At 27.6% G+C, this 25,951-nt stretch overlaps 2 protein-coding genes across 2 annotated transcripts; one reads left to right on the top strand and one right to left on the bottom strand.

Annotated features, from left to right (window-relative positions):
• The first annotated feature begins 7 nt into the window (after positions 1–7).
• On the top strand, positions 8–3,710 carry LOC100164055 (protein TEX261). Its single transcript, NM_001293518.1, is given in 6 exon segments — positions 8–236; positions 536–615; positions 897–1,118; positions 1,200–1,296; positions 3,422–3,496; positions 3,498–3,710. Coding segments are annotated over 6 exon segments (573 nt in total). The 5' UTR covers positions 8–166; the 3' UTR covers positions 3,527–3,710.
• LOC100574542 (ionotropic receptor 93a) lies at positions 3,690–23,738 on the bottom strand. The gene is made up of 19 exons (XM_029491044.1): positions 23,200–23,738; positions 22,958–23,110; positions 22,366–22,470; positions 17,661–17,810; positions 17,452–17,566; positions 16,036–16,144; positions 15,802–15,963; positions 15,295–15,462; positions 14,539–14,751; positions 13,966–14,072; positions 13,385–13,451; positions 13,228–13,305; positions 11,801–11,956; positions 9,650–9,812; positions 6,535–6,758; positions 4,749–4,932; positions 4,597–4,675; positions 3,864–4,018; positions 3,690–3,797 (listed from the first exon to the last, which is right to left on the bottom strand). Exons 1-19 carry the CDS (start codon positions 23,345–23,347, stop codon positions 3,703–3,705), a joined length of 2,631 nt encoding a protein of 876 aa, XP_029346904.1. The 5' UTR covers positions 23,348–23,738; the 3' UTR covers positions 3,690–3,702.
• Between the last annotated feature and the right edge of the window lie 2,213 nt (positions 23,739–25,951).

Below are 25,951 nucleotides of genomic sequence, written 5' to 3' on the forward strand. Positions count from 1 at the left end.
GTCGTACCTAGTTTGTCTGCGGTGCCATCCGAGGTGAAAATTCTTACTGATCGTTTGTTTTTTTTTTTTTTAGATAAATGTCTGAAAATGGCCTCGTAGTCAATACAAGGGTTCTGATAAAAAAAAAAAATATACCAGTCATCCCACGTCCGTGTGCCGCAGAGCGATGATTTTTATGTTTTTAGTCATCGCTATTGCTGTCGTACTGCAGATAGCACTAATTTCGGTTTTCATTGGTGAGTTAAAATATCGTCTAGAATGTTCGATGCAAGATTTTCATGACGCCCACCGCAGACTTACCGTATCTAATACTGTTGTTGAATGTGGACATCGAGCTATTTATGCCACAATTCTTTCAGTAACATTGTAAAAGTAGTATTTTGTCATTCGACATTAGTATTTGTGGTGGATTGAGAACAAACTTTCACAAATGACAAATCTGGTTATGGACACCAAAACTAGCGTGTTCACGTCATGATGTTAACCACAGTTTCAAATACATTTATATTATCGTTTTTTTTTTTCTATCTTTCAGGTGCTGGAGTTTATTACTTGGCTGAATTTGTTGAAGAGCACACAGCATTAACGAAAAAAGTTATAAAATGGACAATTCATGTAAGATTAAATATTAAGTTGTTTGTTTACCAAATCATAAAGTAATTTATTGCTTTAAGCTAATACAATTCACAATTTTAGTGAGGGGTGACTTATCATAACTACCAAGTTAAATATAATTAGGTACCTATTGGAAAGTATAAATCATAATTTTGTAGGTGCATTTCTTATTTCTTGTTCAAAATATTATGAAATAATTATAACATTATATTATATATTATCTTCAAGTCAAAAATAAAAATGGTTCGTTTAAATAATTAAACTGTTGTATTTAATTACAGGTTGTGATAATATGTCATATTGGGTTGTATGTATTTGACAATTTACCTTTAACATTGATTGCTTTGGGTCTTTTGAGTCATATAGTGTACTACTTTCTGCTCACCGATTTTCCACACTTCAACTTAACATCGCTATCATTCATTTCATCAATTATTCTGTTAATTGGAAATCATGTGTTAGCCTTTAAATTTTTCCGACAACGTTATACAACATTATCTGAAGTATGTATACTTTTTTTTTAATATATCTAATCTTATTGATGTCTAATTAAACATAAACATATATATAATATACATTTTTAGGTTTTTTCATACTTCACAGTGTGTTTATGGATGGTGCCGTTTATGTTTATATTATCATTATCAGCCAATGATAATACATTACCTATTACTAATGTGGGTAAGTTGAACACTTTTACTAATTCTAAGTACTTATTTATAGCAATACATATTTTCTCTTTAAGTTGGATTATTTGGCATTGGTAAAGCGTATTACGTACCAGGTCTGCCGTGATCTATTGTAATTTTACACGTATAGTGCACAATATTTACAATGATATTTTGAAATGTGGTGGAGCCACTAATGATAAAAACGATAAAAGGAATTAGCATGTGGAGGGACATGAGAATACAAATTATCAGGTGCGTTTTAAGGATGTCAATCATACAAATCAATTTGTTCAAATAATGTATTTTTACTTATATCGAGTATTTCTTATATTTATTCTTGCTACCATTCAAATCCAAGTTTGTAAATTGTTTAATTTTGTTTCCAAGACCTCTCTTAAAAATACGGAATGTTCTCTTACTGGTCATTCTAAACTGGCCGTAATTAATTGGTTTAATCTATGCAGAGAAATTTGCTGTTCATTGTTTTACAAGCGCCAAGCAATTGGTAATCCAATGGAATCTCTACTAATCAATGAATCACTATCATGTGGAAATCGGAAATACAATTGCAGAACATTGATTTTTTTTATAGTTCAATGAAGAGATAATAACAAATGAATTCCAATTATTTAAACAAATGTTTTGTTAGTGACTACTTTAGTATTGAATTTGTGCTGGTAAGTCACAAACTAAACCTAAAATTGCCTGGTAAGTCATACGCTTTACGTATGCCTAATATACTCACAATATTTTTTTAGATCAGGCGTGTTAAAAATAGTATTCTTCAACTTGTTATGAATCACTACCATAAATAGATATATTTGTTTATTGACACTTGCATAAATCATTTTTATAAAAGTAAAATCTTATTATACAGGGTATTTCATTAAACACTCATTATATTGAAAAGTATTGACTTTTTACTGACAATAATTATCTATAGCAACTTGCTTAAAATATGTTATTGAAATGTTCAGTATATGTTTAACTATTTTATTACCTCTATAATTCTAAAATATTTTAAAAATAAATGTGCTAGTCTTAAGAAGATGCCACACCCGCATGTGTTGTGCCTGTCCTACACACACACAACATAACTTATTGTACGTTAATATAGGTAATCCAATTTACTCTTATATTCTTAAAATTATAGTGAATTGACCCATGATAAAATGTAAAGGTAAGATTATTATCTAGGGAATCTCATAGGTTTTTATTATATTTTCATTTTAAAGTGAGTTATGAGTATTTTTAATTATTTCTACATATTAAAATAGTATACTAATAGCTCACTTTAAATTTAAAATGTAATTAAAATCCTATGAGATGCCCTAGATAATCTTATCTTTAAATTTTATAAGAAGGTCATTTCACTCTAGTTTTGGAAATTACCGAGTAAAAAATATCATTGTGAACTTAAAATTTGTTATAAATATTTCCTTTTAATAAAACCTATTATTTCATCTTTCATTCATGCCATGAATTTATGCAATTTTTGACACCTAGACTAACATTAACTTGCCAGTTATAGCTACCTACTAAAAACTCTAGGATGATTGAAAATAACCTATCCAGGACAACAAATTCTACTAATTTGATAGTTCTTACGTCAAAGTTTGGTTAATTACCTATCTATACCAAAAATAACAATATACTTTATATGAAAAAAAATTAAACAGAAAACAAAAAATTAAGATAATGTTTAAAATATAAAAACGATAAACGGGAAAAATCAAATAACATTTGAAAGTACAATAACAATAAACATTACAGTTGTATAATGTTTAAATATCTGAAAACATAAAAACGATATATATTTATTTTAAATTTAAGCCCCGATTTATATACATCTAGCTGTCAAACTTAAACTTTTACCATTATAAAGTAAATGTATTGTTAGTTTCAGATTCTAATTGTGAAAGTGTAACAGTATATTATTAATGATCATATAATAGGACCTTGTACCCTCATTTGTTGTATCACTCAGCTGTCTTACTAACGCACAACATAGCAAATAGTATATTGTCTATAATTTACCTTACAATAATTGTTCTATTGGACTCATAAAATATTTATTACATCATACCTTATAAATATTTGTTGATAATAATTAATTTAATTTTTAATTTTTATAGATGACAATGTCGTATCACATTATTTCACCAATCGTAAACGAAGTTATAAAATAAAGAACCTTTTTACTTATCTTGGTGATATTACTGGTAAAAATAACCATCTGAAGTAAAGATTCAACATGAAGAAATGGTACTTATAACTTCAATATAATATTATAATATATAAGTATAGAATTATTTGTATATTTATGTGTTTAATTATTTGTAAGGATATTAATTACCATTGTTATCTATATATTTTAATAAAAGAAAAAGACTGTTGAATATACAGTTGTTTGATATCAGTTTATGAATGGTGTTATTACTATCTGACGCCGGTTTATGTATTTGTGTAGTATGTATTCAAAAACAAATGACACCAGTGATGATAATACACCTTAAACAAATAAATAAAGAAAAAATGTATTATATAAATAATTTATGTTTGTAGAAGTAGACTCACCCAATAATAGAACAATAAACGATCCTTGCATATCATCTAAATTTACTTTATGATTTGTTACTTCTAATTGTGTGTTGGTCCAACATTGATCTTTTTTGGGTAATGTGTCCACTAACCATTTGTTTATGAGACCAACCTTATGCATTTTTTCAATCCTGTGATAATAGTATAGGTTTATTGAATTATACTTTTATATTGTAATTAAACACATAGAAAAATCAAGTATCTGCTCGAATAGTACTAATAATTAATAAGCATACTAGTTAAGTACTCAATTACTTTTTTTGTGCTTTTAAGAAAAAAATAGATTATTATTAAAGATTTTTTTTTTATTTGTTTATTCCTTATTTATTTACCTACTTATTACGTGGTTTAACTGAAAAACTAATGTATTTTTTTGTTTAATTGTGTAGAAAATAATGGCAATGCCTACCTAAGTTTGTTTTTTGTTTGTAATTTATATTTAAACTTAAATTAATTTGGTTTTGATAAAAAATACCAAATAATGAATAATAATTATGTATAATATAGGATGTGTACAAAATACAACTATAAAAGTGCTGAGCATCACAATATTCAATATTTAGTGGAACATGTAAACAAGCTATGACATATACACATCTGTGTAACTTGCAGTACCCCAAAAAGCATATAACATTTATTTCAACCTTAATTCAAATAGAATATTTTACATATTGTTTTTAAACTTGTTTAAATATTTAATTATATTTACTCTCTGTTTATTCTACTGAGATAAGGGCTTTCTTTTGATAGCATCATTGCCAATTTTTCTTCAGCAAAATCTTCATTTCCTATAAATTACACTTAAATATTAAGCTCATTATCACCAAAGATTAAAATTAATATACTAATTGATTGTCTTACCTATAGCAAAGTCACATCTATTAGTTTTAAGAAAATCATTCTTCATAATGTACATTAAATTGGTTCGACGGTGAATGAACGCATGTTTACCAGATCGCACTCTTTCTATGATTGATCTTGACAACTCCTCGTGGTGTTCGGCATTTTTAATTAACTCTTTGACCATTGTATCATCTGGTAATGTCTACTCATAAAATAAATCAAATTCAAACTTTTAATAATAATAAACTATTAATAGAGTTTACTCTGTGGCTGTGCCACTATCTATAATATTTAATATCATTATTTCTAAAAAAGGATTTGTTCCCTAAATAATTTAAAGAATTAGTAGTTATTTCAATTTATAAAAATAGTTATAGAAGCAAATGTTTAAACTACAAGCTTATATTCAAGCTTATATCTCCCACTAAAACTTTATTAAAAATCTGTGAAAATGCCTTAAAAATAGGTTATAAGAATTGTTAGATAAACATAGTTTCTTTCACTATAATCAATTTGATTTTGAAGTAATTTCTCGACTAATAATCTACTTAATATATATATAATATGTTAATTAAAATAACAAACAACATTTTCTTTTTCTCTTCATTCAGTTAACCATAATATCCTACTTGATACTTATAATATTGTTAAAATAGCATAAGAAGTGTTACGCATAAGTTATTTAAGTCATACTTAAACATCAGAATACAGAGAGTAAATATAAATACCGTCAAACCGGGTGACTTGGAACAATTGTGTTATTATTTTGTAACGGCGTTTAATTTTATGCTAGATAAGGGAAATAAAATTCTGTCTCCACAACAATATTTTTCGGAATGTTTTGTAAACGTTTTGTTATCATCGAAAATGTGTTGGGTATCTCTTATAAATAAGCCATGTGATAAAACCATAATTTAATAAAAAAAATCCAAATTTTCAACTCTTAAATTAAGAGCTTCGAAAGTGTTACTTAAGCTTCAAAAATCAAATTATTGTTATTTTTTAGTGAATTTCTAATGTGTTGTCAGTGTTAATCGTTAAGTATAATTAGGAAATAGTATTATTTAAATTGTTTAGGGTTGTTTTTACTTTCCATAAAAAATAAGTGGGTTACTTGGAACATAGGTACCTAGTTTTAAAAAAAATGTTAAATAGTTTTTAAATTAATTAAAATATGATTTTTAACACTTTTTTTTAAAAATAATTGTAGTGTTCCAATTCATCTTCCATAAATGATTGAATGCAATTTGCATTTGAAAAAAACGCATGTTCCAAGTCACCCAAAACTCTGGGTGACTTGGAACAGGAACTTTTTATTTTTTTTTTACCTTAATTTAATTAAGAACTCTATTTTTTTTTTTTACTCAATCTGTTAATTCTTTGGAGGTGTGCGACACTGCATGATTTTTTACAGAATTTAATTATCAATAATGAATGTGTTACATTAGTTAAAAGGTCAATATCGTTCCAAGTGACCCGGATTGACGGTATAATGATTACAAACAGGAAATCGATTACTCGCGCAGTACCACAATATACTGAACTAGGGCACTATAGATTCTATGTAGAGCCTTAACTGAACTAGGAACAGTATTATTTATAAAATACATTAACGGAAAACTTTATCAAGATACCTAAACTTGGAAATATAGTTTGTTTTGCTGATGATACTATAATCTTATTAAATAGGTAGATGTAGATATTTAGATACTTAAAATAAATGTACACAATGCTCGAGCTTCTATCTTACAACCTAGGTACCTACCTATATGGCATCAATAACATTCAACAATTATTTACTTACGGTAAGTAATGAATGTAAATTTGATGTTTTCGGTATTCCCCATGAATATCCTTGAGGTTTACGAGCCATTAAATCGGCCACATTAGACACCATTGAATCCATCTGGGGAAACGTCAAATACGCCACTAAGTTTCCACTGTACGTGGTAACGATGACCAAAACGAATAGCCACCAGGTGCCAACTACTAATCGACCGCTGTCTGCATCAGGTAAATGTGCTCCCCCTATTCGGTAATCAATATTTTATAAAGTATAGGTAATGACAAATTGTATTCAAAACCAAGGGCGTCCGCAGGGGGGGGGGGGGGCAAGTAGGGGCAATTGCCCCTCCCTTGGCTTTTTTCTGGGTTGATTATCATATATTATTATTGATGATTTTAATGTTCTAAAAAAACTAAAAAATTACCTAACAATTCTAAATAGTACACTAAATTATTTTTATTTTTAATATTAAAGATAAAAATTATAATTATACGTTTTAAACTTTTAAATGATTGTAGAAAAGTTTAACAGACAGAACTTATCATTTAGACTACCTTTTTAATCTAAAAATTAACTATTTTTTTTCTATACCTATAGGTTTAGACTTAAGATCATATATTTATTGTAAAAATCATATAACATGTAAAAATTTCAAAATAAAATTTCAAATTTAAATTTATAAAAAAATTCAAAATGCTCTAAAAATCTTTAAATACATAAAATAACCTTGCAAAGTGCATTATAATCCCAACCTCAATCATTAGGTACCGTTGTAATATACAATATCGCAAAATAAACTTTTTAAAATTAAAAATAAAAATATATATTTTTTTTTTTACAGAGTGATTTTTTTTACATTCGATTCAAGGGCCAGAACTAAGCCAGAACTAAGAACGTTGCTTTTATAGATTATGAGATGTAGTGGTGGGACCAAGTGCAATACTGTAGTGTCAACCAAGTTTTTACTTTTTTGTAAAAAAAGTTTAAATGTTCATAGAATAGCTACAACTTTTCAAGCTCGAAATGTTTTATTTTATGAATTACCTAAAACTATAAAACCAACGATAACATTTTATCTATTAAAAAATAATGTATTTGATAATTTAAAAATACATAACAATTAATTAAAATGAATGCAGCAAGATTAAGTTTTTAACTAACAATGTACGTATAATTCATACATTTTTTTACATTCCTTGTCTATATGAAAGAAAATATGTCACAAGAATACTTTATAACTAATAGGATAGTGAGACAAAAATTGTAAAAAGGAAAATATTTTGCCCTCCCCTTGACAAATTCCTGTGGACGCCCTTGTTCAAAACTTAAATTAAATACAGTAAACTTTCGTTATATCGAAGCTCAAGGGGTACAGAAAGGAGTCGAGATAACGAGTCTTCGAGTAATGTTAATATTACTTCAAGGGGATTTTAATTGAGTTCGACTAGTTTGAGATAGGTAGGTGACGAACAATTTCATATATCGATTTTGGGCATAATTAGAATCAATAGTGTCTATTAGGTAGTTATATTATCATAACTCTTTTGCTTTCGAACGTGTTTTATAGGATAGTATTTACTATTTATAAATTTCAAATAAACCAATAGGTATCTTCGAAATCCAAATCATTGAATATTACAAATAACAGACTGTTAAGCATATGATGTAGGCTATACCCATCACATAGGATTGTATATAATATTATAATGTATTATAAATTATTAGTTATTACAATATTACCTATAAACCAAAAATATAAATCAGGAATCGTCGTTCACGGGAATAAACCTGCTATGTGAAAAAAGCGTAGTTTTCAGGAAACGCGAAAACCGTTTTAAATAAAGAAATCACATAGGAGTTATTTCATAAATGATTTATATTTGGTAACACATAGAATGATTTTTCTAAGGTGGAGATAGCTGCACATAGGAGATATTTCATAAACGATTAGTAGGTACCACATAGGAGAATTTATTTATTATTTTTCATTAATTTTAGGATGCAGATAGCACATAGGAGATTTTATCAATATATAGCTAATTTTTTTCTGAATTCAGGGATACCAAAACCTCAAAATCATAAATTTGGCACATAGGAGGTTTATTCCCGTGAACGACGGAATGTCATTTGAGGTGTTACAGGACACCTATGCTTGTGCAGCATACCTATAATTTGGCCCTGACTATAATTTTTCTGTGCAAGGCAAAAATAATCTTTTTTTATTACCTAATCTTATAAGTATCGGCAACTATGGCTACCTATTTGATGTTATTATTAATGTACCTATTCTTAAATTAATTAAACGGAATATAAAAATGAATGGTTTACATTAAATATTTTATGTGTGATTGAGGATTTGAGGATTTGTTTCAAATACACTATTTATGTACTTATAATGTAGGTAATTTAGAACTCCTGGGTTCCCACACGAGTTCTCTTAGTGGGTCCCAGTATCAGTGTTTGGAAGGAACGAGTTCCAAAAGGAAATGTATTATTACCTGTATTATTACTATTTATTAGGTATACAATATTCATAATATATTATACGAAAATACAAAAATTCTAATTTACGAGCATAGCGATAAAAACATTTATTTGGAAAATATAGGTAGGTAGGTATATTGGATTATTGAAATTATTTTGGTTGTTACCTATAAGAATACCTTTCAAAAAGATGAAGTGACGCCCCTGATATATATATTGAATGTATAATACAATATTCAGTATTCTATACACAGTATACATAAAATCTCATTGTATAAATTCTACATTAGGTAGGTATTTACGTGACATCAATTGCTAATCAATGAAAAATTATTTCATTTATTTATTTATTTATTTGGATGGGAAAAAATACCCAATAAAAATGAAATATAAGATGGTCGGTGTTTGTAGTTTAGTTATTATTTTAAACATTGGTTAGGAATGTTTGCTTCGTAGTGTAAATTAATTAGGTACTGAATAATATAGCCAATTGGTTTGGATATAAAATAAATAATTAATAAATACATAGCCTAACGTTTTTGAGAAATACCAGCTGTAATATTATATTGGGCTATGGGCTATCTTGGATTAGAAGTGACCGTTAGAACAAACATACCTACTGATAGGTACGTGAACATTGTCAACTTACCTTGTTGCAACAGTGCACCGTAAACATACCAAAAACAGTTTAATGGTGAGTTAAGACCTCCTTTTCTTGGTATGTTGTGATATTCATAGTATGGACTTAACACATGAAATACATTTAGTAGAGGACCCATAAGACCAACCACAATAGCAATGCACAACCAAGTCTAGAAATTATAAAAACTCATAATACTTGTAAAATAAAACAAGACATTATTATTTTTTAATATAAAATACACTTAATTATTATAGGTACCTATAGCAAACATTAAACATGGTAATGACTGTAATGGTGATATAGTCTATAGATAATTTTTTAATGAAGTGACCTAGCTCCTTGTAAGTTGGGTTATTATTTATAATTCGAGTTACCAGCAGGGTCTAGATTTGCTAGAATAGTTAAGTTGGATGCATACATTTAATCAAATCGTAAAAAAAACATAAAAATACATCAATAATTGCACTATATAATAAATACATTTATGTAAATTTAATAGGTAGGTATTAAGTGATTATAAGATAAAACAATTATTAAATTTTCCAAACAAGCTACACATTATATTGTATTATAGGTAAAATGCTACAACTTGGGTCTAGGGGCATGTGTTCAACTTGGGACTGTTAATTTAACTTTTTTCTAGTTATTGATATAATTACTATTAATAGTTAGGTACCTATTTACACAATATTATCTATCGACTAAATGCAATGAGACCACCGAAAACACACATTTATTATAACAACAGATAGTTTATTTTCATTCTTACACTATATTATATTAACCAGTGTTTGGCAAGTTCCTTATAAAAAGGAATTAGTTACGTTCCTTGTTCCTTAAAAAAAAAAAAAAAATTCGTTCCTTTGAAAAATGGAAAACTTCTTTAATTTTTAATTATAATATATACATACAGGCTACAAGTATAGGTATATATTTTATAATTCTATTTTGAAATTTTCTTCAAAACTAAATTGTTGGTCGACTGTCTTATCGTTTATTGTTATATATAATTTTATTTTATATAGGTGGGTACTCATTTCTATATAAATTATAACTTATAACTTATAAGAAATGTTAATCAAGTGACTAATGAGTAATGAGTAACGATTAACTTCTCGATACTCGATAACGATGGCTAATTTATTGGCTATATATATTATACACATTAAAAAATATATATCTTAATTTCAATTATTTACATAATATCTATGTACCTATTTGTGTAAAGTATTGGAGCTAGAAAGGAACGAAAAATTATGTTTCCTTGAAAAAAAGGAATTCGTTCTACGTTCCGTTCTTTAAAAAAAAATTTGTTTCAGGAATCTGTTCATTTTGAAACTTGTTCCTTCCAAACACTGATATTAACAGTCCTCAACAAATAAATCGGTAGACGGTAGGTTATATAATTATGATTTATGTGACTTACTATCATATGCGCAAATAGCGTTTGAGATTTGTTGGGGCTAATAGGGCTAATAGGGCCTTACTTTGATAATATTGAATACACTTAAAACAAAATATAGGACATTTTTGGGGGGCTTAGCCCCTAAAGCCCCCCCCTATTAGCGCCTATGCTTTTTATTATTTTTATTATTTGAATTCAATGATATAAAATTATTGTATATGAAAAACGATTCTGAACGAATTGGGAAGACGGTCAGCCTATAGTATTCGATAATTATTAAGTACTAGCTGATCCCGTGCACTTCGTTTCCCGGCAACCAATAATTATTATTATAATAGCTTCAAAACCTATGGCAACCATTTATAAACAAAAATGTCCATATGAAATATCAAAATCCCTGTTTGAGCACCTCCCGGGGTTGGTCCTCTCCCTTTTTAAATTAGTCTATCCTCTGCTCAGAGGTATAATCTATCTATGTAGGTAATTGGTTGCCATGGTAATATGGAGACACACATGGACGGAAATCTCAAAATAATATATAAATGGTTGCCATGGTAACATGGACACACACACTGACACACATACATTCATTTTTATATATATAGATGGGATTTATAACTTTTTAGGCAAAATTAGGAGATTTCCTGATTGAAAATTTTCCTAAGTTGTAGCATTTAACGGTACTTATTGTCACTAACAACCAGATTTTTACAATGTATAGTTAAATAGTTCTTTTTTAGCTTTGACGTTACCAATAACGTAAACGGAGCAGTGAACAACAAAGCTCGGCTTAGTTCCTTTGGTCTGGCCACTAAAATTTGATGTGGCTCTAGACTTATGTGTGTTGTATAGTTAACCAATATTTGGTTTGCTTCTTTCACGGCAAATGCAGCTGCTGCAATGAACACCTAATTCAGGAAAATTAGCAGTTATTAATCATTATAAACTTTAATAGCATAATGTATCTATATAATAGGTACCGTTAGATAAGTGTAAGCAAATAAAAAAAGTGGACAAGTGGGTACCGCTCTGCTGTACTGTTTCAAATATAATATATTGTACATAAATAATAATAAAAAAATACGAGATTGTGTGAGCCCAATATTACACTCTGGGGAAGTAAAACTTCTTTCATAAGTATTGTGGCCCATCGCCCATGAAATTATAAGTAAATTATGGAGAGACTGAGAAAAATCAATACAATAAAAATGAACGTGCACACCGCCGCCGCTGTGCATGACTTGAAAAATAAATAAATAAAAAAACGTGTCGTTTCATTTTTCGTTACGCGATTTTTTTCCACCCACACCTTAAGAAAGAAGTTTTACTTCAAAAGGTGGGCAATTTGGTACCACTCTGCTGTACAATATTTGTAATGGATGTGTTATATTTGAATACAATGATAAACCATTGTATACGAAAAACGATTCTGAGCGGTTAGCGTAGGTAGTCCTTATAATATTATTATTATTTTCTATTCGTTGCTACGGTGATTTTCAATTTTGACCGCCTAAAAGTACCAACTAGGTTCACTTTTCTATCAGAAAAGATGCTGATCTCAAAAATTGAAGAATGCTTACTATCCAAAATGTTGCTGACCGACAGAAAAAAAAACACACATCATTGTATAACCAGTAGGTACATTCTTTCGCTCCGCTCAGAATCTAAAATATTGTCGAAATTGTTGCCTGGAATCATAATTTGATTTTAATAATTGAAAAGTAAAAATGTAGTTACAACTTGCAGATATAGGTAGTTTAAACTTATGTGCATTAGGTACCTACATGTCATAATAGTAAGTTACGCATATCCAATATTCCCTACCATAATACATGAGACACTAGTCTAAACAAAGTACAAACACTTCACACTTGATAGTGTGATAGCAATCCAAATCCTATATAATAAAATATCTAATAAGAAACATATATTATAATAACAGCTAGATATAGCTCTACTACTCTATTAAAATAGGTAGCTATTTTGTAGGAATAATGCAATACGTTCAAATTAAAAATAAACGTATGTAGGTAATAGGTATTATAGTAATGAAATAAAAAAAAATAACTGTACCTATGCGTATATCATATGCTAGGTACTCTAACTTCTAGGACTTAACAAATGCATTTAATAATGTTTCGAGTAGGTATTCAACAATTAATTTATATTTGAAACTCACTTTTTCGGATCGAACAAGATCTATCATTTTATCCCATAATGGTTTTGAGACTACTGCGTCATGTTCACCCAATACATTCTATAATATATATTACTATATGATTATGGGTATAAATAAATTAGATAGGTATAATATAGTATATAGGTAGTTAACTTACATTTTGCATAAATAAAGTTCTCGTAGTATTCATTTGTTCCGTATTAGATATGACAATGACATTATAACTAGGTATAAAATATTTATTATCAATAAAAAAATATACTTGTTAAAAAATATCATCATTTATAATATTTGTCCGAAATTATATTTATAAGTAGGTACGTAAGGTAAACAATACACAGTATTTTGTAATTATGTTTTTATTTTCATTAACTTGCATATTATAATACATAGTACATAATTAGGTAGGTACCTAAACGTCCTAAACTTTGTTTACCCATTTCACCAGTGGCGTACCAAATCATATTTTTCAGAAGCAATTGCTTCTGGTTTCTGGGGGGTGGTGATGGGTCATAAAACCTCATAAAGCCCACATACACCGTCAATGTTTGAACTATATTTTGGGTGCTACCCCACCCCCCTATTTGAGCATATGAGTATCGTATATATCAGTTGGAGTAGGGCGGGGTAGGACATAAATAATTTGTTCGCTCCCATATGATTTAAAGTTCACTACGTCACTGCATTTCACTATTCTATAAAAAAAAAAATAGATAAACTAACAAGACTTATACTTACGTAAAATTTAATGTTTTTGCCAATTGATTGATAATATCGAAAACTAAACCACTATAACCTATCAAATGACCACTTCTGTTGAAATTTACGATTTGCCAAGGTGGAAACTGTAATTAACGTTATAAGTATATTTTAACAATTTAATAATATATAAATATTAAATATTTTTACCTAAGATAATAAACAGTACCTACATAATACGCTGTGTTGGGTAAAAATGTATTTATTTATTAGTCCACTAATATTGAATGGACCAACCATATGACACTAATTTGTGTTTATGGCTCACTAATTCATTAAATGTTTGTGATTGTTAATGCAACTAAGAAATATAAGCAATACGTGACCATTTTATATTATTATATATGCCATACGGTTATATACTTATATACAATTACAATATTAATGGACATATTATAACATTTTATAATTCCAAGCTAGTTATGTGAAATATTGTGATTATGTTACATTAAAGTTATAGATTAGTGGTTATCTGATAATTAAAAATTTGAGATTCAAAATCTTGTTTCATTTATATTCTTAATATTACCTGTATATTTGATTACTACTTACATTAAAAGTAGCAATAGGTAATGCTATTCCTCTGAAACCGTTTGCCAAATGCAGGAAAAGTGGTTCAGTCAGCTTTAAGCCAGTTTTTGTATTCCAATTACCCACCGGAAGAATGTAACATCCTTGACCAAAATGCTCTTGACCCCATGTAACACCAGAATCAATTTGCCATAACGGGCATGTTTCGCATACACCAGATTCGTTCAAACGAAACTGTCAACAATATAATATACAAATTGTTATTTGTAAGGCTGTTTGAGCAGATTGTATTTGTTGTTGCTACCGATTGTGTAAGACCTATTATTTTTATTTATTTTATATAATCTTAAAAAAGTAATCTTTGTTTATAAGAGGAAGAAATTATCTTACTAACATATAGGCAGTTCAGAACATATCAAAAGTTCTATAAGTGGTCTCTATAAAGTCAGAAATGTTGGGTGCATTAGTATTTCCCAACCTTTTTGACCATTATAAATAGGGATCAAAACGCCGGAAAAATTCGGGAAAATGTCGAAAAAACCGTTTTTTTCCCAGATCCTTGGAAGATGTATAAAAATTGGAGAATATTAAAATAATACATTTCCGAAAAAACCGAATTTTTGGAAAATTAAAAATTGTATTTACGCTTAAAACGAAAACATTGTTATTTGTTTCATCCTAGCATTGGTACTTGTATAAATAATAATTTGTTAACAAACAAATTAATATTAATTATATTTATTAGAAATTTTACTTGGTTATATTATTCAATTTTACCTTGATGAACGATACCATCGATTGTCTCCTATCAATTTTCGACGGTCTAATTTCATCCCACTCTTCTTCCGATACTCGTTGTGATAACTCTATTTCTTGTTGAATCAATGCACTGAAGGCCATTATGAACACAGACATTAATTCATCCACCAAACACAAGATTCCTCCCTTTAAGTGTATTAAAGTACAACATTCCACGGTAAAATATACAATTTAAATTGTATAAGTGTTAAGTATTAACGTAGGTATTGTTAGCATATTGTTAATCACAAGGTGGGTGAGTAACGTAAAAGGATAATATTGATAATATGATTTGTCAGTGAATTGAAAGTACTAATGGATTAAAATATGGGCATATATCAACATCATATGACGTAAATATATATATAAATTCAGAATGAGGTTAGGTTTTTGTTAGATTGCAGTGTTCCTATAGTATTCTGGCAAATAACGATAATATATTATTTTAGGATGTTATTCATTAAAATATTAACATTGTAAACTTACAATACATTTGGAACCTGTTTTTGTAGAGTTGTAAATAAAAGATATATTTTCTCCTTCGCTCAACAGATTTGTAAATGATGATGTATTATTTCTAGATGAATCTATATCCGGAATAATAATTAGCCAACTATTTTCAGCAGTCATCAGATTCAATGATTTAGCCTAAAATGATTAAATATACACTTTTATACTCTAGTATGCAGTATTTTATTCTTTGAATGCAATAATCCTTACCACGTCTAAGATTAAAGGTACATAAAGGATGCTAACAATGCAAATATAATTTGAATTTATTTCACTCATTTTTAAGAAATGTTGAAGATCCTCCATAAATAATTTTCTCCTTCAAAATATATGATAAAGAATAATTATTTGTGTGAACCATATGTAGGGCGTAGAACAAATCGAATAAGAATAATTTGTTTTTATTTTATTGATTTGTTTAATATCAATTGATTTATTTATATCACTGAATAAACGTTTCAATGTGTTAAAATAAATAGGTTTTATATTGTACCTACAACAGTTATTTAACATGACATCCCTTAACATCGAGTTAGATGTTTTATTATCAACTATAGTAACAACTATACCTACAATACTTTTCAGTTTGTAGGTACTTTGTACCAAATACCAACTGCATCAGTTTTTATAGCATCCGCATTATTTAGGTAAATTAAAAATTATATATTATTATTGAAAAATGAACATGTATATAATGTTTTCATTAATTAGATTGGTATAATTTATTAAAAGTAAAAAACACGTTTCAAAATAAAATAAAAACCAGACACTAAAATCTTACACAACTTTGACAGATCTATGAATCGCAATATTTATATTGTACATTAACTATACTGGCTATTACAGTAGACACAGTAGGTATCGGAATCAAAAATTACTATAGGTACCTGGTACCATAGGCGTGTCCAGTCATCATCCGTAGGTCGTGCACAACAGTGGCATATTCAGGGGTGAGGTGGCTGAACCCCTCCCCCCCCCCAAAAAAATAAAAATAGACTCAGGTTTGGGAATATGACCACCAAATTTTGAAATAAGTTTTATCATCTGATAGTAATTAAATCAGTTTTACTTTTTTATTTTGAATAAAAAACAATATAATATGTAACATTTATCAGATAAATAAATAACTAGGTAGGTTATATGAAATTGTATTTAGTAGTTTTAAAATATAATTTTAATACTAATAATATTTCTTTCAAATGTTTATTTTTATGTGATAAAAAATTTAATACGAAATCAGAAACTTAGAAAAAAAAGTTTATATTATGCACGGCAATTTATAATGTACCTAAGTTGGATAAAATTTCGCAGAGCATGACAGGCATGACCTGTAGACACGCCTGGTACCTACTACCTATGTATTATCTCTTATTGACTATTGTTTGAATTACGTTTATATTTTCAATTAATATAGTATTCAATTATTATGTGTCCAATTTGAGATCTTAATTTAATATGTTACTATAAACTATAATACTGTAGTATAGTACTATATATATATACCTACTGTATTACTGTATAGGGATATCTAAAATCTACAATATATTAAAATATAAAAAAAAAACATGTAATGTGCTGAGTGGAGCTTGTCAGTCAATATATTATTAAAGTATAAATTGTTAATACCTCTTCCACTCAGATCCTTGCGTATAAATTTCAAAAATAGTTATAGATGGTGACATAATATTACTCGGATAGTACTTAGTCAATGAGGTGACAATGTGTTGTAAAACGCTATCACCTTAAATACAAATATATTACCTAATGTTTAAATGTTGAACTGATGTAAAGTACATTTTAAGTTCTTATTTGTGTCAATAGTTAAAGAAGATTACCAATAGAATTATCATGCATTAAAACTGCTGATTTCCATGAAAACGCGTTTGACATTCTTAAATCCAATATCATTTGAGACAGTTCCGAATGATGGACAGTCAGAGGAATAGTAATTGCCTCGTCGGTTGGTAGTCTTGGACAATCAGTATCTAAGCAATTATTAAATTATTATTATTAAACATATTATATTATGTCATCACGGTATAGTGGTCACTGGTCAATGACCTACGGCCTACAGGCTATTATTTGAAAATATCGTATCTGCAGTGTCTCACATATATCAACTTTGAATTTTAAATTAACACGATGAAAAATTAGTCAATAGTTATATGGTCATGGACGGAGATCGGTGGTATATAGAAATCCATAATTGTATTATAAAAATATATTATGATATGATTTACTATAACCAGTCATCAGACTACCAGAGGCGGCCAAATGTGAAATGGTTGATCTCAGATAATTTATTATGTCAGAACTTATAATTATACCTACATGACTACATTTAATAGATACTAGATTTACAGATTAACCTGTTTGTATGAAATTACATTTTCACACATGGAAGTTATAAAATCTGAATACGGAGCAGTATAGTCGGTGCTACACCTTTTGATAATCATTTAAAGCAGCGTCAGCAGCTTAGCAGCCAGCGACTATAATTTTATTACCCAGGTTATAATCAACTGGCTAACGATATGAAGTGACACGCTTCTACGCCAGCAGAACCTATAATGTTAATGTATTTTTAAATTATTTAGAAATTTAATGTAAAACACTCATTGTTATAATTTAACTTTATATTTTTATTTGATTATTTTTATAAACGCGGTCATTATTAATATTTTGTATTAGTTATAATGATTTAAAAATAATTGTTTTACTAGAATCGATTATTATAAGAAAAATACATAACCATAGTGGATCTAAATGTTATTTAAAAAAGTTTGGCAACCCCTGCAGTATAAGGGTAGGTATACATTATAAATTAGTAATGCATTATAGGTACGTCTTAAAAATTGTAAGAGCTCTTAAAATAAAGTGTACGCTTTTGTAATGCATTGTATACGGTACATACCTACTTAATAGCTATATCAATTTAATTGTGCATTCGGACCTATTATTATCTATAGAAGCATTACAGCATCATTAATCATGGATAAACTAAAATATTAAAAAGCCTGTAAGTAATTTAGCCAAAGTTCAAAAAGTCACTCCGATCGTTTGGTAATTTATCAATAATCGTAATATAGTGTATACAACTTTAAAATAAATAAATATTATCAGTGTGTTAGTTATGTACTTATAGTATATTATAAAATATTATGATATCATACTATATAACCCTACTTACCTATATAGTTATATAATTACTTAGTTATGTTGTGATGCTCGCAAGTGTGTTTTCGTCTTACAAACGTACAAATATACAATATAGCAAATTGGAGTTCAACCGAATCCATTTTGTTTAAATTTGTGAATTATGAGCATTCTCAAATATTAATATTTTACACACTGATAACTCACTTAAAAATCAAAATACCGTAAAAACACTACGTGAGAATACAGATAATGTTCTTACTAAAGTTTTATAATAGGTTAACAATTCACTCTAATATCAAAACTAACAGCATACTAATATACTATTGAAATTGGTGAACGAAATTTGTCTAAAACTTAAGTGTGTAAGACGGAGACAACAAATACGGACACGACGGCGACGACCTCTTAAATTTATTATAAAAGTAAATTGAGATATTATTAAATTTAAATTTTAAAGGCAAGAATATTGTCGGTTTTCCATCGGTTATATTTTTATGATATTTTAATCTTAAAACGATGTATAAATTTGTATAATAATACAATTGAAACATAATTTTATGCTCACAATAACTCGCTTTTGAATAAAAATAACGAAAAAACCGACAATATGTTTAACTTCAGACTTGATGATAGGTAAATTTACCTACTGTACCTTCCTATTAAAACTAACAACACAAAATAGATTCAGCTGAACATACATTTTTTATGTTGTATGTTTGAAAGACGGAGAAAACACAACATATACAGGCATCACGTTATTTTAACCATGCAATATGTACGACTTTATGACAACAAAATTGAATTCATCAATCAAAATAAAATTAAGAAACAAATAAAATCATGTCATACGTTGAGTGATTGTACATTGCGTACATTATATATAATATTTATTATGTTATTTAGTTATGCTGATTTGATTAAATCCACTAAGTACCTACAGCAATTATTTTTCGTCTGAAATATTATGAATTTCATAAGATAATTATTGCTTAGTATTTAAACAAAAAAATGTAATATATATATTTTAGGTACCTACATTACATGTAATAATTAAAAATAACGTACTTTTAGGTACTTATAACAATAAAAGATACTACAACTATACACAACAATGAATACAAGACCACAGGAATAATTAAAACCTGCAATACCTGTGTACAGTGTTGAGTGGTGTACGACTATTGTGTACCTACAGTGGCGTAGAGAACAGTGCCGTTTGGCAAGTTCCTTATAAAAAGGAATTCGTTCCGTTCCTTATGTTCCTTAAAAAAAAGAATTCGTTCCTTGGTCGTTCCTTTGGAAAATAAACGAGTTTCTATTTTAGTTTAAAATAAAATTAAAATGCTTATTTAATCATTCGTGTTTTTTTTTCATAATATGCATACTTCTTTAATTTTTAATTAGGTATACTATATACCTACAAGTAAGTACCTACATATTATTTTATAATTCTAGTTTAAGATGTTCTCCTAAATTAAATTGTTGGCTGACGTATGGTCGACTGTCTTATAAGTCAACTTATCACTAATTGGAAATATAAATTATACACATTAAAAAATATATATCTTAATTTCAATTATTTACATATTTGTGTAAATTATTGGAACTAGAAAGGAACGAAAAAATTGTTTATTTTTCCTTGAAAAAAAAAGAACTCGTTCATTTTCTCTTTTTTTTTTATAAAAAGGAATTCGTTTCAGGAATCTTTTCCTTTGGAACCCTTTCCTTCTAAATACTGCGTAGGTATTTAGGAATATTAACCCAGGTACACGATGAACTATGAAGTAGCGTCTCTTTTCAATTAACATTTAACAACATTGACATAATCATAAGGAGATTAAAAATTAGAACTAGTTGTAGGTACAAATTTATAATAAAATATCCTTAGAATTAATATAGGGTGACAGTTAAAATCATTTTTCTTCGTATACAGTCAAATTATACATAACTAATAACTATTATATTGACTTACTCAATGATGAGCTACACTCACCACTTAATACAAGACTTATGTTTTCAATTTTCAACTTTGGGAGGGGGGGGGTTAATTTATGGTAGTAATTTGAACCAAGTTGGACAAGTTTGGTAAAAAGTAACAATTATGAATAAATTTAAAGACTTGAATTTTTCTCTAAATATTCATATTAACATTTATATTATAAGAAGATTGTTTCCCAAACCTTTTTCTTCAAGACGACACCCTAACTAAAATCCAAATAAATGGCGCCACACTTAAATCATAAGACCAAAGTAACATAAATAACATTAAAATAAAAAAAATAAAAAAATGTATCAAACATTTTTTTTGGTGGGACACATCATGTTACTATTTGACATAACGATTAAAAAACACGACATACCTAATAAAATTTTCAAAATTTTCAAAATATTTTGACTCTTTTTATGCTATTTATGTTATTTGCTAGCTATTTGAAATGTTCAACTTTTTTTATCATTTTTTTTAAATTTACCTATTTATGATTCAATTTATATATTTCAGTGAAAAAGCCTGAAAATGCAATACAATTATCCTCATAAGTTACTCCTATGACAGTTAGAGAGTATCGATTATAATATAAAGTAACACATTTTTTTAAAAAAAATTTAAGTATTCAACAAGATAACGACAAATTGCAAATTATTTTATAGTTAAAAATACATAATGTTTTAAATTTTAACACCTAATGATGAAAAATATGACGCAAGATTCCTCATAATATTTTACTATAGGTAGTTTAGCGCAAGTGACATACTTTTTAGTTTTTTTCGATTGTCTGAATTTCACAAAATTTATTTGATACATTATGAAATAATAGGTATATATATTACAATAATACTAGGCACTAACGTTAATATTATATGCAATTTATTTTTTGAAAATAATAATTCTACCTACCATATGTATCACTAATAGAAACATAAATAATTACTAATAGCAATTTAAATATAAAATAAAATATCCCTAGAAATATAAGCTGAAAAAGTGACAGATCCTCTCCGTTTAGAATCACTGTTTATTGTTTGTCGTATATGTTGTTGTTGTAAATACTTGTAATATATAATGTTTACACAATACAATGATTTACTTAACTTATAGATTTTCAAAATTATTTGACATCTTATGGAACTATTGGATATTGATAATTATTTATTATTATATTATTATTTAAAAAAAATTAAAATATAGATATTACAGTTACCTATCTGGTATATTGACTAAACTTTACTTGCTAGTGCTCACTAGAATATGTGCCTAAATATTCAATTTAATAATTTATAAAATAATATGTTACGTCGTACCTAGTAATATTAATATAATATAAATATTACTTAAAGATTTTTTCTAATTTATTATGTGAACTATGAAATTATATACATAACCTGTTATTGAAATATACAGTAATCCATTTAATCCTTCAAATTCAGCTTTATAATATAAGTCCCAAATATCTTCACAGTATGATACAATGAAGATCGAAACAATATCTAAAGTTAAAAATTAATTGTATTAATTATCTGTATTATAGTTACAAACTAATTTTATAAAATAAAAAAAAAAAAAAAAACTTATTAAAGTATCCTAAACGTCGACTATCGTGTAGTACCATTATGTAATAATATTATTATGTATTATAATTTATAATTAAATTTTACACGAATTGTTCACGGTTCACCTAAAAAAGATTATATTATACACAGGTGACAGGTACGTTGAAAATTGGTCTCAAATATTATGTGCGATTGAAATCCGATTATTATCACAATTCGTATTCTACATTTCTACTGCTATATATTGATTAGGTATAGAGTATACCTTCTCGTATTATAGTTCGAATTTTTTTTGTATAACCTTGAGAGTTGGGATATAACTATTAAACTAAATATTAGACACTAGACTTAATTGATAATAATTCTAATGAATTCAATTGTATTTTTGATAATACAAATAAACTACAATTTGGCTTTGCTTTACCTTTCGACAGTTTAATATTAGTTGTTTTATAAACTTCAACAGACACTCCGGCTTGTTTAAATACATCTTGCTTTAGTTTGTAAATATGCCCATTAATGGTATTCCAAATTTCATTATTTTTACTTGCGGTAAACTTTGGGTTTATGATTATAGCTAAGTTTGATAAAATAATTCATAAAAATAAATAATTGTATTTTATAATATAATTTTGAATGACGTAAAAAAATGTTTTTATTACTTACCAACTGTGTCGTTATTCCTTGGACCTGTGTCAATGTTGTAAATATTTAGACCATTACAAATTGTAATGATCAGAATGTTGTGCGCTATAATATTATATACCGTGGTTAAGATCATCATACCTGGACATCCACTTGCCGTCAAAAGCATTACTTTTAAAAACTTGACTCAAAACTACTTTCTGCACTTATACTACCGAAAAAATAATCGAATATTAAATCAAGTAACTGTCGGTTTGTCATATTTCATTTCAATAGTTTCTATAGTTTTATATTTTCGTTATTGCTTATGCTGTGATTGACCATAAAATCAGGTGATATTATGTATCATATGAACATAACCAACTATCACGCAACGTAGGTTTCGTGTAGGTATACCACACACGAATGTTTATTGAAAAAAATAAGTCCATCATAGGGTAGATTCGTTCACCTCTAGAAACTAGGTCATGTAAATAAATAAACTGACAGAGACAACCTCTTTAATGAGCTTACTAAACAAATAAATCAATTATATGAATACTATAATAAGGAGGTAAGTAGGTAACTATACCTAATTGAAACATTTTATTGCCTAGAACAGTATCTAATTATTAAGCTAAAACATCGTAGTTATATACCTACTAGTTATACTATGCCTATATAGTTATATACTAAATTTATTGTGTATTAAAGTTTAATAAAATTACCTTCCCAAAAATGCCAAATCCAACCACCGCATGTCGCCAAGTCCACAACCATATTATAATAATTAAAGTCTCTTACACTGCTCGAAAAATAATCATGGGTATCATAAGTATAAAAATTAGTAGGTATTATTCAATCATAATGATATTTTAATAATTAATAATTTGATGAAAATGAGGAAGTACTAATTTAATGTACTGCATACACACAACGCAAAAAGATTAATAACATTTTAGTTTTTTTAACGTATAAATGAGTCATGAATGTACCTATTGATTTTACAATGATGTATAAGTTTTTTTAACTTGGTCATCACCTTTTTAAACAATAAAAGTAGGTACCTACTTACTTATATTTTCAAAATTGCGGGTGGTTTCTGATACCAAATTTGATCAAGTTGCGGTACTTTGGTTGGGTGGGTCAAACTTAAAAAACAACGATTTCTCTTCAAATCGTTTCCTTGTTTTGTCGTTATAAAATTTGAACAAAATTATAGGTAGTCATTTAAACAAACAATAACGATTTTAGTTTTATTGTTGTAATTCAAAAATATTATTGATGGCACTTGAAACTATTAACGTATATAATATTTTATACTTTACATTATAATAATATTTTAAAATTCAATGTTTTTGGCCATAATTAAATCAACCTATACTAGCGGCGGATTGGCCCACTGGGATACAGGGAAAGTTCTCAGTGGGCCGATCCTCGTATTAAAACTCTGTACCGATGTACTTGGATTACACATAATTTTATATTTGATATATTAGATATATTAAACTGCATGTATACGTTTTATTATTTATATTATTGATCACGATTTTGGATGCATTAAATACCATGTACACATGAGTTAATTTATATTTTAGATAGATTATAATATAAATATGGATGGGTTTGTTATTGTTATTTTGAATAATAGGTATATAGAATTAAAATAATATGATAATATAAAAAAATTGTCTTCAAAAGCCTGAGCTTTTGGGGAGACAAGAGTTCTTAATGATTCTTAATTTTATATAACTTATCTACACCGTACGTAAATTCAAAAACAATATACCTAAGTGATAACTAATAATGAAGCGTAAAAGTGAAGTTTAAATAACAAAAAAGAAAATGTATAAATAAGATTATTGTATTGAATAAGAATTAGCAAAACTGTTTATATTAATATACAAATATTTTATTTTGAACCGTCATCATTTTTATAAAATTTGTTTCAATATTTAATATTTTGAGCGGAGCTATTCATGATTTTATAATGATGTGTTTTAAAAAAAAAAAAAATTGTTACTGTCATCACTTTTTAATGCAGTTAAAATACAAAATTCCGATGCCATTTTGTCCTCAAAAATACGCTCTGTGGGAATAACGATACCGCCTTGTAAAAGCAACCAAATTTCATAATTTTTTTTTTTAATTGCTAGAGGGAAATATTCTACGGCCCTTGTCGATCTCTGTTTTCCAATATTTTATTCTCAAACTTTATAATATGTCTAAAAAAATACAAGATAAAAAGCATTTTTTTACAATTGTTTTTGATACAATTGTTTGAAATAAAATATAAAATCAGAGATTGATGCGGGCTGTAGGAAGTCTGCTGTTTTCAGATAAAAAAATAGTCATCAAAATCTAACTATTTCTACAAAGCTTGAGAGTTATTCACGTAAAATCATTTTTTTCGATATAATACACCTTATCAACCCCCCCCCCCCTAAATAGGTATCAGGTATTAGATTAGTGGAAAAGTCTTATAATTGAGGTGGCAACTAAAATATAAAATTTAATTTTCAAATTTTATAGAATTGTGGAAAATTTGGAAAACTATTTTATACCTTCATTTATAACGAACAATTATAAATTATCGTTATCCACTAATACAGTTTGGATGGCATATCATATGAATTTGGGTAGGTAAGTAATTTTTCCTTGAGAAGGGCTTGATTTTGAGGAAGAACCTATTTAGTCTGTTGTAATTTAAAATATTATTCCTGTGTATAAGTACCTACACAGGAAAATGTCTGAATTGATTTATTTTGCTTATTTTATGTTTTAAAGAACAGCT

Source organism: Acyrthosiphon pisum, chromosome X (genome assembly GCF_005508785.2).
Source record: "Acyrthosiphon pisum isolate AL4f chromosome X, pea_aphid_22Mar2018_4r6ur, whole genome shotgun sequence".
Lineage (NCBI taxonomy): Eukaryota > Metazoa > Arthropoda > Insecta > Hemiptera > Aphididae > Acyrthosiphon > Acyrthosiphon pisum.